This window comes from Phyllobates terribilis, unplaced genomic scaffold (genome assembly GCF_046119375.1).
Source record: "Phyllobates terribilis strain yellow unplaced genomic scaffold, ASM4611937v1 Scaffold_2__4_contigs__length_985480577, whole genome shotgun sequence".
Classification (NCBI taxonomy): Eukaryota; Metazoa; Chordata; class Amphibia; order Anura; family Dendrobatidae; genus Phyllobates; species Phyllobates terribilis.
In genome coordinates, this window is record NW_027362762.1 from 578,461,906 (window position 1) to 578,475,572 (window position 13,667).

At 42.7% G+C, this 13,667-nt stretch overlaps 1 protein-coding gene across 2 annotated transcripts in view; it reads left to right on the top strand.

The window, feature by feature from the left end:
- The first annotated feature begins 712 nt into the window (after nt 1-712).
- Nucleotides 713-13,667, top strand: part of SYNRG (synergin gamma) — a 270,799-nt gene continuing 257,844 nt past the window's right edge. For both annotated transcript variants that reach the window (XM_073666404.1, XM_073666405.1), the window contains exons 1-3: nt 713-860; nt 9,101-9,141; nt 12,571-12,695. In XM_073666404.1, the coding sequence (XP_073522505.1) occupies nt 820-860; nt 9,101-9,141; nt 12,571-12,695 (207 nt within the window). In that variant the 5' untranslated portion in view covers nt 713-819. The remainder of the gene's footprint in view (nt 861-9,100; nt 9,142-12,570; nt 12,696-13,667) is intronic.

The window sequence follows — 13,667 nt, forward strand, 5'->3', positions numbered from 1 at the left end:
AGTTTTTAGAATGGTGTCACTTTTGGGTATTTTCTGTCATAAAGACCCCTCAAAGTCACTTCAAATGTGATGTGGTCCCTAAAAAAATGGTTTTGTAACTTTTGTTGGAAAAAATGAGAAATCGCTGGTCAACTTTTAACCCTTATAACTCCCTAACAAAAAAAAAATGTTGGTTCCAAAATTGTGCTGATGTAAAGTAGACATGTGGGAAATGTTATTCATTAACTCTTTTGTGTGACATATCTCTCTGATTTAAGGGCATGAAAATTCAAAGTTTGAAAATTGTGGAATTTTCGCCAAATTTTTGTTTTTATCACAAAATTCAGTAATATCAAAGAAATGTTACCACAATTATGAAGTACAATACGTCTCAGAATCAGGGGGGTCCGTTGAAGCGTTCCAGAGTAATTACCTCATAAAGTGACAGTGGTCAGAATTGTAAGAATTGGCCTGGTCATTAACGTGTAAACTACCCTCGGGGGTTAATAAGCTATGTGCTCCACAAAGGAGCCATTGGAAACTGCTGCTCGCCCTGGATGAAAGGGAAAGCATCCACAGCTCACTGAGCGCCAGGCGGAGCGCTCAGCCCAGCAGTGTCTACCGCAGGTGACCGGCCAGGCTCAGGTGCGCAGGCTCAGGTGCGCAGGCTCAGGTGCGCAGGCTCCGGTGCGCAGGCTGTCACACAGACGCCGCGCCCAGCCTCATTCCACAGCTCACTTCGTCACAACACCGGCTGCTGCGTCCTGAAGGAAACCGGAAGTGACTGTTCCTTTGTTTCCGGAAGTGCTGCTGGTGTCTCTTTATTTACAGCACGGAAAGATGGCGATGCGACCGGGAGCCGGGGGGACGGGCAGTGGCAGGCGAGTACGCAGCTTGTGGCAGTCTCGTTTGGTGTATGCGGGGATCGGCGCACATGCGGCAGCTTCCCTGCCTGACGCATCTCCGTCGCAGTCCTCCCCAGCCCGTGTGGCCCTGGGGCGCTCCCCATTGTGCAGGCTCTCACTGTGCATCTATGGAGCTCCTCTGGGTGATAGGGCTCTGAGCTCCTCTGGCTTTTTCCATTGATTTAAATGTCCAATTATAGCTGTTAGGAAAATGTTCAAAAGGTAAAAAAAGCAAGTAGCCAGCAATGGGTTAAATGAGGAAGAGCGGATGTAGCTGTGGCCACAACATGATGCCTCGTACTTCTATCTGTCATCATGGTGCCCGCGCCCGGCCATGACAGACCACCTGTGTGACTCCTGCACCCGCACAATGCTTCATACACTTTCTCTAGCACGGATTCATCATTGCTTTTCCGCCTGGTTTTTTAATGCTTGTATTTGCGCCTTCTTGAAGTCTGCTTCTATGTGCTCCCCTGGGGTAGTTCTCTTCTTTTGGGGATGGCGTTTCTCGTTTCCAGGTGTTTTAGCCAGATTCATCAGTTTTTAACTTTTTAAAAAGTCATAAAATTTGTCTGAACTTTACTCGAGATCCCCCTGATGTATGCTTGAGAACGCCAATTGCAATTTTTGTAACTTTTGGTGCTAATGTGCGACGTTTAGAAACAAAAGTTGCAAAAAGACAGTTCTAGACAGGAAGAAAACCCATTTTTGACTGCGCCAATTCAAGAATTGCATGTGCAATTTTAAAGAATAAAAAATGGCAACTAATATCTAGCAAGGTAAAAAGAGCCCTGCAAATGGTGAATCGGGGCCTGTCAGCACCCTGGCATCTCGGCATGCTAGTTGTAACATTATAGTGACTTTATCAGCTGTCACAACGTGCATTGGGTGCATCATGGATTTTGCTCATCTGCCTCCCATTTCCCACATCACAGATGACAAATTACAGACCACTATTTCTTTTGAAATGAAGAATAATCACGTCTCTCGTTTTCTGCCCTAATTATGCTGGAAAGCTTGAAAATTCTCATTTGCTTTCCGTAACCCTTTATACATCAGGCACCATTTTTTAGGCTAAGTTCACACATTCACGATTTGTCATGGGTATGCTCCACAGCAAATCTACAGCAATTTACAGTACAAGTTAATGGGGTTGTACAGATTTTTATTGTTTACTAACTGAGCAGAGTAAAATCTGCAGCCAAATTTGAGCAAAATCCACCAGTAACACCTTCTGTCTGGCTACAAATACTCAGCGAGAACTTTCTGCAACTTGTGAACATGGCCTAACTCTAACCGGGAAAAGACCAACAGCCAAAGGCCAACTTTAGAAAAGACGGGTGGATCAATTAATCATAGACCAAGAAAATAATATACACCCAATAAAATTTAACTTAATAAATATATTTAAAAGTATCAATAATAATATATAAGTGCCAATTATCCACATAAAAGTATGGGGGAGGTGTGACAGGGTAAAATATATTAGACAGTCAGGCTTACCCTATAGAGCCCTAATGGGAAGAGTGCCCTGCTTGACAGCGGAGTTTTCACCCTAATGAATCGGTGTGGTGTTCCCACTCCACAGTGGCTGTCCCTTTCCACTCCACAGTGGCTGTCCCTTTCCACTCCCTATCCGCCCCTATACAGACATAAAAACATAGAAGAAAAAAAACACTAGTGAAAAAAGCTGACAGGCATGTCGCAATAAACATGCTGAATGAAGAAAATTAAAAATCATGCACCTGTTATATTGGCATATCAAATGGCTCGAAATTGATACTTAATGATTCTTGTATGCTGGGTTCCCAATGTTATAGTAGATACACAACAGGTCAGTCAAAAGGGAAAAGAGATATATATGTTAATTAACTGGTGTTCCCATATAGAAACATAAGGTATTTAACTAGCCAGCTTTAATAGGATTCACCCCCTAGTACCTCACTGTTAAATAATGAAAACCTATGAGTGATCAAAACAGGGGTCCCTGTTTTGGTAACATTACCGTCACCTCAGCAAATTAACCAATTACCATATAGCATGAACCATACTGGCTGGGTGATGTATAGATAGACAGATTTTTTAACTAATACCAAGTAGACTTATCTGATCTTCAATTCATTGGTGGTCCCAGTGAGCACTATAGTCCCTGTTTCTCACCATCCAGCTGTCTCATGTCCGGCTGCTTCCGTTCTCAAACATGATCAGTGGAGCGCAAACTGTGTTTCACAATTGGCATCATTACTTCCACTTGCGAGAGAAAAAGGTAACGTCACTGCCGCCGTGCGATGGCGGTGGAACGCACACTGCGTTCTATTGATGTTGTCACTTCCGCCGCGCGATCACAGTGTAACGCAAATCGCGTTCCACCAGACAATATATCAAGGGTACCTTGTTCTATAAATCAATGAAGGAACATACAATGTGCCCCCATAAAGACAATACTCCAGCAATTAAAGAGATATAAGCTGCCTTTTGATTAATGGTATAGTGTCTATAATAAAGAACCAATTCCTAAGTAAGGGGGATAATTCTAGATGTATACCTATATTAAATGAGTACAGAAGTACAATCAGCCCATTTGAATGTATGGCTGGACAATAATATAGTATCACAGAGAACACAAATTTAGAGCTCCAAATTGGGAATATATAAACACATTGACTGTTATCCATGACTAATCTCTGTAATTTAGGTCAGAATATGAAAAAAATGCCCCAGACCCCCAGGAGAAAATAACCATATACATTGATACCTACTGCCAGAGCTGTTAACAGTAACCTAGTAGAAGTACCGATAATTTCTTCAGTTAGGGCAAATAATATACGAGCAGTCTAGACGAAACTAGAGAAGTTCAATCTGCAGCCCTATCTGAACAAAGTCCACCAGTAACACCTTCTGTCTGGTTACAAATCCTCAGCCAGAACTTTCTGCAACTTGTGAACATGGCATAACTTTATCCGGGCTCTGAAGATGCTCATCTTAATATCCGACGGTAAAAAAATTAGACTGGTATTATTCAGCCTTTCTGACATGGATTATCTAAGGAAATACACAAGTCTTATCAGGTCTGAGAGATTTAATTAATAATATATGCCGATTGTATTGAGAAAAATGGCAATAAATCCACTTAAATTATTTGTAAATGGATGTTTGGATCAGAGATCTGTAGTACATTATTATAAGAGTGGAAAAAATAAAGCAAAAACCATGCTTTTTTTTTTTCTTCTTACTTTTTTAGGTTTCTTTGTTAGCTGAAAATCTCATTCTGAAACATACAGGATCGGTCTAGTGTATGCTGCAAGAAGTATCCAGCCCCTTCTCTTTTTAGCCTTGCGGGGCCGCAGATCCATTTATTGCCTGTTTATTGGTGCATTAGGTACTGCACATTGAACCTTATTGGTGCTCCCCAAATAACTTCTAAGATTAGACCATATCTTATCTCATCCTAGAAAATTGGTCCAATTCTGTTGATCACACTCTGATCTGGTTTGCAGATGCAAATGTTTCGATTTTTACCTTGGGTAGACTAGTTCTGAGGAAAATCTCAGATAAGTCTACGGCCCCATAAAATTATTTTGGTCCAAGTGTGATCCAGTGTTTTGTTGAATCGCACATGGCCGAAAATATGGTCGTCTGCCGGCTATATTCAGCTGCGCCAAGCATGCAGGTTTTCTGAATGGCTTGTGCACTGCCAGAGGGGGCTTATCTGCTCTAGCAAGAAAACACTCAGAATCCAGATGGGATTGAGGGACTTCAGCGAGGTTATGGCTCCAGTACAAGCGCTGGTAGTAACCATAGATGAAGTGCTTGGACAGTTGAAGTTTCCTTGTGTTGAATTATATATTGAGCCAGTGACCTCCTTCGCTTTGTTGGGAACAGGAGATGTGTGACACGGGGTTTTGGCTTTGTAATGTCCTCATTTTCTAAAACAGTCATTTTATTTATATTTTCTGTTTTATTGTTCAGCAATGTGTTTCCACAACAGCTTGTTTTTTTCAAAGCATCAGTAAGAAATGTTCTGACTCCATTGTTGTTGGTCTCGTGCTTTGTATGGTACCTGGTGGATTTCCATGTAATGGAGCCTATGAGGCTTCAGAGCTCATGTATTGTTGCTGACACTGGATGTTTGAGCCAGTGTTGATTGTTTGGTAAGTGATACTGTCATGTTTCGGTGCAGGCCTTGTAATATGAACATTCTCATTCTGTTACAATACTGCTTGGAATGTGAAAGGCGCTCACTAAATGTGTGGTGTACAGTAGAGACCTGTGTTAGTGAGCTAGTTTTCCTTTATTAATTCTTAAGGGTGTGTTCACACACTGCTGTCATGTTGCTTTTTTGATCCAGTTCTGGTAAAAACATACCGTTTTTGCTACGTTTGAAAAAAAAAAAAGTGCTGCAAAATGCTGCAGATTTATCGTGATTGTGTCAAAAATTGTACACGACCAAAGCATATGAGTGCAGCCTAACAATTTTTTGAATACAGCGAATAATTAAATAAAGCAATTAATGTGCCATTTGGCAAGTTCACAATCAGTTTTTTTAATAATTTATTGAAAAAACAACTTTATTTGGCATTTATGATGAAGCACAGATATGCTGTGATCATTAGGTCTGCGTAAAGTCACACAGGTCACCGCAGGGGCCTGGTCTCGCCCGTGTGAGACCCAACACATGGGGGCAGAGGAGTGGGACAGATGGGAGGCTGACATAATGTTTAGCCCCCACTCCAGGGTGACATTGTCTGCTCAGAGAGTGCAGCAGTGAGGGTATGTGCTCACGATCCGGAGCCACTGTGTGTTATGCAGAGTCAAACACACAGCGGCCAGATGTTACAGCATAGTGGATGGGATTTCTAGAAATCTCATGTCCACTATTTGTATCTGGGCACCTGCGGAAACTGACACGCGGCGCGTCTTTCCAGACCACAGCATGTTTATTTCTCTTGCAGGTCTGCATGCAGGCTTTCCTCATAGACCTAACCTCTATGAGGAGAGTCCGCAGGTGGGGAAAAAAAAGGCGCCGATCATTTGTATTATCAGCGGAAGCCGTGTGGTTATTCCGGAGCGTCGGCGCCGCACTTGACTCCGGTGAGCACATACCATAAGATTCCAAACACACTGCAGGCAGAGTATTATGAAGGGAAATTCTTCTCTTATCACTGCCAGATCAGCCATATGTTCAACAGGACATTTACGCAGGATCCTGACTCCACATAATTGGTTGTGTTTTTTAGGATATGTTTACTTTTTCTACCTCTCCCATGACCACACCACAGAGAGAGGGGATCTGCCCATCAAGGACAGGCAACCTACAGCTAAAAATGGCGGTACCTCTCTCCGCATCAAAAAAAACAAACAACAAAGCACAAAATTTGAGCTTTAAGTTGGTATACATGCAGCACATAAGTGAATGTTTCACAATGGCCATAAATCAGAAAAATCTACAAGAAGCAAAACGAAAATAAACCCTGCTGTAAATAAATAAAAAGCAAGTGCATTTAAATAACATAGGGTTCTTAGTAACACTGGTTTTGATCAAAAATAGTATAAACGCTTTCCCACTGTTCGGGATAGTCCAACTTTGTCTAATATTAACCCCTTTATCCCCGAAAGTGGTGTGCACGTTAATGACCAGGCCAATTTTTACAATTCTGACCACTGTCACTTTATGAAGTAATTACTCTGGAACTCTTCAACGGATCCCCCTGATTCTGAGAATGTCTTTTAGTGACATATTGTACTTCATGATTGTGGTAACATTTCTTCGATATCACTTGCGTTTATTTGTTAAAAGAACGGAAATTTGGCGAAAATTTTGTAAATTTCGCAATTTTCAAACTTTGAATTTCCATGCCCTTAAAACAGAGAGATATGTCACACAAAAGAGTTAATAACGTTTCCCACATGTCTACTTTACATCAGCACAATTTCGGAACCAATTTTATTTTGTTTGTTTGGGAGCTATAAGGGTTAAAAGTTGACCAGCGATTTCTCATTTTTACAACAAAATTGACAAAACCATTTTGTTTAGGGACCACATCACATTTGAAGTGACTTTGAGGGGTCTTTATGACAGAAAATACCCAAAAGTGACACCATTCTAAAAACTGCACCCCTCAAGGTGCTCAAAACCACATTCAAGAAGTTTATTAACGCTTCACACCAGTTAATTGAACGTGAAAGGAAAAAATGAACATTTAACTTTTTTTCACTAAAATTTTTATTTCAGACCCCAATATTTTTTTTTTTCACAAGGGTACTAGGAGAAATTGGACTCCTAAATTTGTTATGCAATTTCTACTCAGTATGCCGATACCTCATATGTGGGTGAAAGCCATTGTTTGGCTGCACAGCAGGGCTTGGAAGGGAAGGAGCACCAATTGACGTTTTCAATGCAAAACTCGCTGGAATTGACAGCGGACCCCATGTTGCGTTTTGACAGCCTCTGATGTGCCTAAACAGTGGAAACTCCCCACAAGTGATTCCATTTTGGAAACTAGACCCTTTAAGGAACTTATTTAGATGTGTGGTGAGCAATTTGAACCCCCAAGTGTTTTGCAAAACTTTATGACCTAGAGGCAAAATCACTTTTTTTCCACAAAAACGATCTTTTAGCCGCAATATTTTTATTTTGACAAGGGTACTAGGAGAAATTGGACACCAAAAGTTGTTGTGCAATTTCTCCTGAGTATGCAGATACCCCATGTGTTGGAGAAAACTACTGTTTGGGCGCATGTCAGGGCTCGGAAGGGAAGAAGTGACTTTGGAATGCAGACTTTAATGGAACGGTCTGCGGGCGTCATGTCATGTTCTCAGAGCCCCTGATGGGCCTAAACAGTGGAAATGCCCAACAAGTGCCCCCTTTTTGGAAGTGATGGCTGATTTTTGAGTTTTATAATGTAGTGTTTGTCAGGTTGTCATACGTCAGATATTAATTTAGTAGTTCATGGATGTGTGGTACCTTCTGAAGCAGTCTTTCATGCACAGGCCAGGTTTGTCAGGGCAGGTGTCACATTGATAAATTGTGTCCATGTATATTCCCCTTTTATAACACACTCGGCACCTCTTTTGCCTCTTTTGTGACTTACCTTTTTTTCCGCTGTGAGGGATCTCCCCCGGGAAATGCTGGCCTGGTACCATTCGAGGTCCTTCAGTTCCGGAAGTACTGGGACCCGCTCCGTCACCACTGCCAAATATCAGGGCCTTGATAACTGTCTCCTGGAAGTGAAGATACGACGCAGAAGTCTGGCCTGCACATTGTGACAGAAGGAAAGCTTTGTGCATTGCAATCTGTACGATGTGCACGGCCAACTGCTTGTACCAAACCTTGGCCTTTCTCAAAGCACTGTACGGCTGGAGGACTTGATCAGAGAGATCAACTTCCCCCATGTACTTGTTGTACCCCACTGCACAGTCTGGTTTGGTGACCTGTGTAGTGGAACCTCGTACAGTACAGTACTGTTTAAAAGACATTTAAATGGAAACGCTTCCTGTTTTTGCCTCCCGACGCACACAAATAAGTAGCAACCCTACAATAGGGAATTGACTTGTCGTAGCCAGATGAAATCTGTGACCCGAGCTGGAACACCACGGCCCCGTACACTGTAGAGTGGCCACTTCCTTGTACTGTAGTTCAGTTCCTACTCACTCAAGTGAAAGATGTACTGCAATATCTGAGAATAGCCACTACATGATAAGCCGGAACAGTACAGTCCTATTTATCAGTGCGGGTGCCATGTGTTGGACTTCACCTATCTAACATTTGTCATGGTTAGAAGTCTAACAAACCTTTTAAAACATATTATTTCTTTATCCAGCATTCATCTGGACTATCAGGCTATGATGAGTGTTTTTCTGCAGGCAAAACCTGCTATCTTGGCAGTAAAGAAGCAATGTCAAAAAATGATGCTCCCTTATCAATCTGTAATAGATCGTTTTGTGTAGCCCAAAAGATATTTTCACATGACAAATCAGCGATTTTGTTTTGTTCATTGGGTGTTCAGCAGTATGTTTGCACCCCAGGATCATTGTGCATTGTGTGTTCCAAGGAATAATAGTTCATGATGATCTTGCAGTGTAAATGTAGTCTTAGATTTGTGGAGGACCAAATACACTCCTTCTAACCTTTATCATCAACCACTGAGTTATGTATGTTTTATTACCTTCTAAGCCCATGCCTTGTTGTTTACTGTGTCTTTTTTTTATTTTTACAGCTTTGTGTTTCCATTGGCTACTGGAATTGGACCATCTCAAGGTTTGTAAATTATGAGATCTATATATTTACTATTAGATACAGTGGGGGAAATAAGTATTTGATACTCTGCTGATTTTGCACGTTTTCCCACCTACAAAGAAAGGGTCTGTAATTTTTATCATAGGTACACTTCAACTGTGAGAGACAGAATCTAAAAATAAAATCCAGATAAATCACATTGTATGATTTTTACATACCGAATATACTCGTGTATAAGCCAACTTTTTCAGCACATTTTTTTTATGCTGAAAAAGCCGCCCTCGGCTTATACTCAAGTGAGGGACCCACTTAAATTACGGTGGCTGTTGGGATGGGGGGGAGCGGCGTCAGAAGAGCGGGGCACAGGCAGTCGCTGTAGCTGGCTTCTGCAGCGATCACGTGTGCCCGCTGCTAAAGAAGATGAATATTCACTCCTCTTCACGCCCATAGGAGTGGAGAGGAGTGAATATTTATTCTCCTTAATAGCGCACACTGTCAATCTCAATCGCAGCTGCTGGCTCCTGCAGCGGCTCAGTGATCCTCTGTGCCTGCTATTAGAGAGTATGAATATTCACTCTTCCCCACTCCCATGAGCGTAGAAAGGAGTGAGTATTCATTCTCTTCAATAGCGGCCACACAGGAATGCTGAGCAGCAGCAGGAAGCCGGCAGCTGCGACTGACAGTGTGCACTATTAAGGCTTCAGCTCTGGAGCAGAGGGAAGGAAGGTGACAAGAATTTTCTTTTTTGGGGGGAGCCATGCATATCAGGATTGGGGGGGGGGGGAGCCATGCATATCAGGATTGGGGATGGGGGGGGGAGCCATGCATATCAGGATTGGGGGGGGCATGCATATCAGGATTGGGGATGGGGGGGCCATGCATATCAGGATTGGGGATGGGGGGGGGCATGCATATCAGGATTGGGGATGGGGGGGAGAGCCATGCATATCAGGATTGGGGATGGGGGGGGGGAGCCATGCATATCAGGATTGGGGGGGGGGGGGGAGCCATGCATATCAGGATTGGGGATGGGGGGGGAGCCATGCATATCAGGATTGGGGATGGGGGGGGAGCCATGCATATCAGGATTGGGGATTGGGGGGGGAGAGCCATGCATATCAGGATTGGGGATGGGGGGGGGAGCCATGCATATCAGGATTGGGGATGGGGGGGGGAGCCATGCATATCAGGATTGGGGATGGGGGGGGAGCCATGCATATCATGATTGGGGATGGGGGGGAAGCCATGCATATCAGGATTGGGGATGGGGGGGGAGCCATGCATATCAGGATTGGGGATGGGGGGGAAGCCATGCATATCAGGATTGGGGATGGGGGGGGGAGCCATGCATATCAGGATTGGGGATGGGGGGGGGCATGCATATCAGGATTGGGGATGGGGGGGAGCCATGCATAGCAGGATTGGGGGGGGGCATGCATATCAGGATTGGGGATGGGGGGGGAGCCATGCATATCAGGATTGGGGATGGGGGGGGGCATGCATATCAGGATTGGGGATGGGGGGGAGCCATGCATAGCAGGATTGGGGGGGGGCATGCATATCAGGATTGGGGATGGGGGGGGGAGCCATGCATATCAGGATTGGGGATGGGGGGGGGCATGCATATCAGGATTGGGGATGGGGGGGAGCCATGCATAGCAGGATTGGGGGGGGGCATGCATATCAGGATTGGGGATGGGGGGGGAGCCATGCATATCAGGATTGGGGATGGGGGGGGCCATGCTTACCAGGATGGCGAAATTTACCAGTAGCTGCTGCATTTTACACCTAAGGCTTATACTCGAGTCAATACGTTTTCCCAGTTTTTTTGTGGTAAAATTAGGTGCACCGGCTTCAATTGGATTCGGCTTATACTCGAGTGTATACGGTAATTAATTAACATTTTATTGCATGAAATAAGTATTTGATACAATAGAAAAACAGAACTTCATATTTTCAGAAACCTTTCATTGCAATTACAGAGGTTAGACGTTTCCTGTTGTTATTAACCAAGTTTGCACACACTGCAGCAGGGATTTTGGGCCCACTCCTCCATACAGATCTTCTCCAGATCTTTCAGGTCTTGGGGTTGTTACTGGGCAGCATTGAATTTCAGCTCCCTCTAAAGATTTTCTATTGGGTTCAGGTCTGGAGGCTGGCTAGGTCACTCCAGGACCTTTAAATGCTTCTTATGATGTCACTCCTTAGTTGTCCTGACTGTGTGTTTCGGGTTATTGTCATACTGGAAGACCCAGCCACGACCCATATTTGATTCTCTTACTGAGGGAAGGAGATTGTTGTCCAAAGTCTCTCAATAGATGATCCCATCCATCCTCCCTTCAATACGGTGCAGTCATCCTGTCCCCTTTGCAGAAAAGCACCTCCAAAGTATGTTTTCCCCCCACCATGCTTCACGGTTCGGATGATGTTCATGGGGTTGTACTCATCCTTCTTCTTCCTCAAAACATGGCAAGTGGGCTTGATACCAAAAAGTTTTATTTTGATCTCATCTGAACACATGCCTACTCTGGATCATCCAAATGGTCATTGGAGAATATCAAATGGGCCTGGACATGTGGTGGTGTGAGCAGGGGAACCTTGCGTGCCTTGCAGGATTTTAATCGATGACTGCATAGGGTGTTACAAATGGTAACGTTTGAGACTGTGGTCCCAGGTCTGTTGAGATCATTGATCAGGTCCTTCTGTGTAGTTTTGGGCTCATTCCTGACCTTTCTCAGAATCCTACTTAGCCCACAAGGTGAGATCTTACATAGAGCCCCAGACCGAAGAAGCGTGACAGTCATCTTGTGTTTCTTCCATTTTCTAATAATTGTGCCAACAGTTGTTGCCTTCTCACAAAGTTGGTTGCCTATTGTCCTGTAGCCTATCCCAGCCTTGTGCAGGTCTACAATTTTGTCACAAGTCTCCTTAGATGATGGAGAGGTTGGAGTGTGATGGATTGAGTATGTGGACAAGTGTCTTTTATACAGGTAACAAATTCAAACAGGTGCAATTAATACAGGTAATGATTGCAGAGTAGGAGTTTTTATTTAAGAAGCCCTAAAAGGTTTGTGAGAACCAGAATTCTTGCTGGTTGGTAGGTGATCAAACACTTATTTCCCGGACGTCCCTCCTGACAGCACCATCAGGAGGACGTCCTTCATATCTCTGATAGGGACTGGAAACACAGAAGAGTTTAAAAGCCCCCACCCACCCAGACCTCAGTGTTTTTCCTGTTCCTGCTTCCTCCTAATACATAATTTGACATTTCAGAGGCTCATTATTTGGGTTGATGTTGGTCTCTTAAACCCACAGGTTATCACCTATATTGTGGCTAAATAATTACTTGCCAAGGTATGAATGAACCTTTAATTTACAACAGAGGAATGTTTGTAATTTTTATCTCGCCCTTTACACTTTTGATGATAAATATTTTTTGCATTACTGTAGGTTTGATGCCAATGCAGCAGCAAGCTGCTCGTTTTCCTATGGTGCCAGTAATGCAACCGAATGTGCAAAATATGATGACTGTTGGATACAGCCCTCAGATTTCCCAAGCAGCCATGGCTATGCAGGTAAATTTGTTGTTTTTTAATGTATAAATCTAGCTGTCTAGGTAGTGCATAGATGTGTGAAGCCGCTCTTACTTTTGGCTCATCTAAGGTGTTCTTCATTGGGGTCCTCCTTTTGGGCGCCTTTATACTGTAAATTGTTTGCTTATTGTAACAATTATATCCTTATTATTTGCTGACTTTACTTCACATGCTAACAATTGGCAAAATGGCATTACATTGTGGTCACCATATGAAGATACTGTAATGTAATTGTCAATATTTATTTGAGAAAATAATTTTTCCATGATATTAAATTAGAACGTATTATCTTTATAATGATCAAGGAATTTTTCATTTTTACATTTTCTTTCTTTCCTTGCCTTCTTCCAAGAGCTATAAAAAAAATAATTTTTGCTTTTGTGCCATTTTCCAAGACTCACATTTTTATTGTTCTGTTGATGGAACGGAGTCAGAACTTGTTTTTAGAATGGTGAGCTGTTTTTATTTATACCAATTAACCCCTGACCCCACCAAACCTGATTTCACCTTAATGACCAGGCCAATTTTTACAATTCTGACCACTGTCACTTTATGAGGTAATTACTCTGGAACGCTTCAACGGATCCCCCTGATTCTGAGATTGTTTCTTCGTGACATATTGTACTTCATGATGGCGGTAACATTTGTTCGATACGGTGAGTTTATTTGTGAAAATCTTGGAAACTTGCCGAACATTTTTTCAATTTTCAAACTTTTAATTTTTATGCTCTTAAAGCAGGGAGTTATGTCAAGCAAATTTGTTAATAAATAACATTTACCACTTGTCTACTTTACATCTGTATAATTTTTGAAGCATATTTTTTTTTATGAATCCTACATACAAAAAAGAGAGTATTATAGCCCAGTAAAATACAAATAATAAATTTTATTACACATCACAAAATACAAATAAAAGGAGATGTGAAAACAGAAGAGAACTACACACTGCAAACC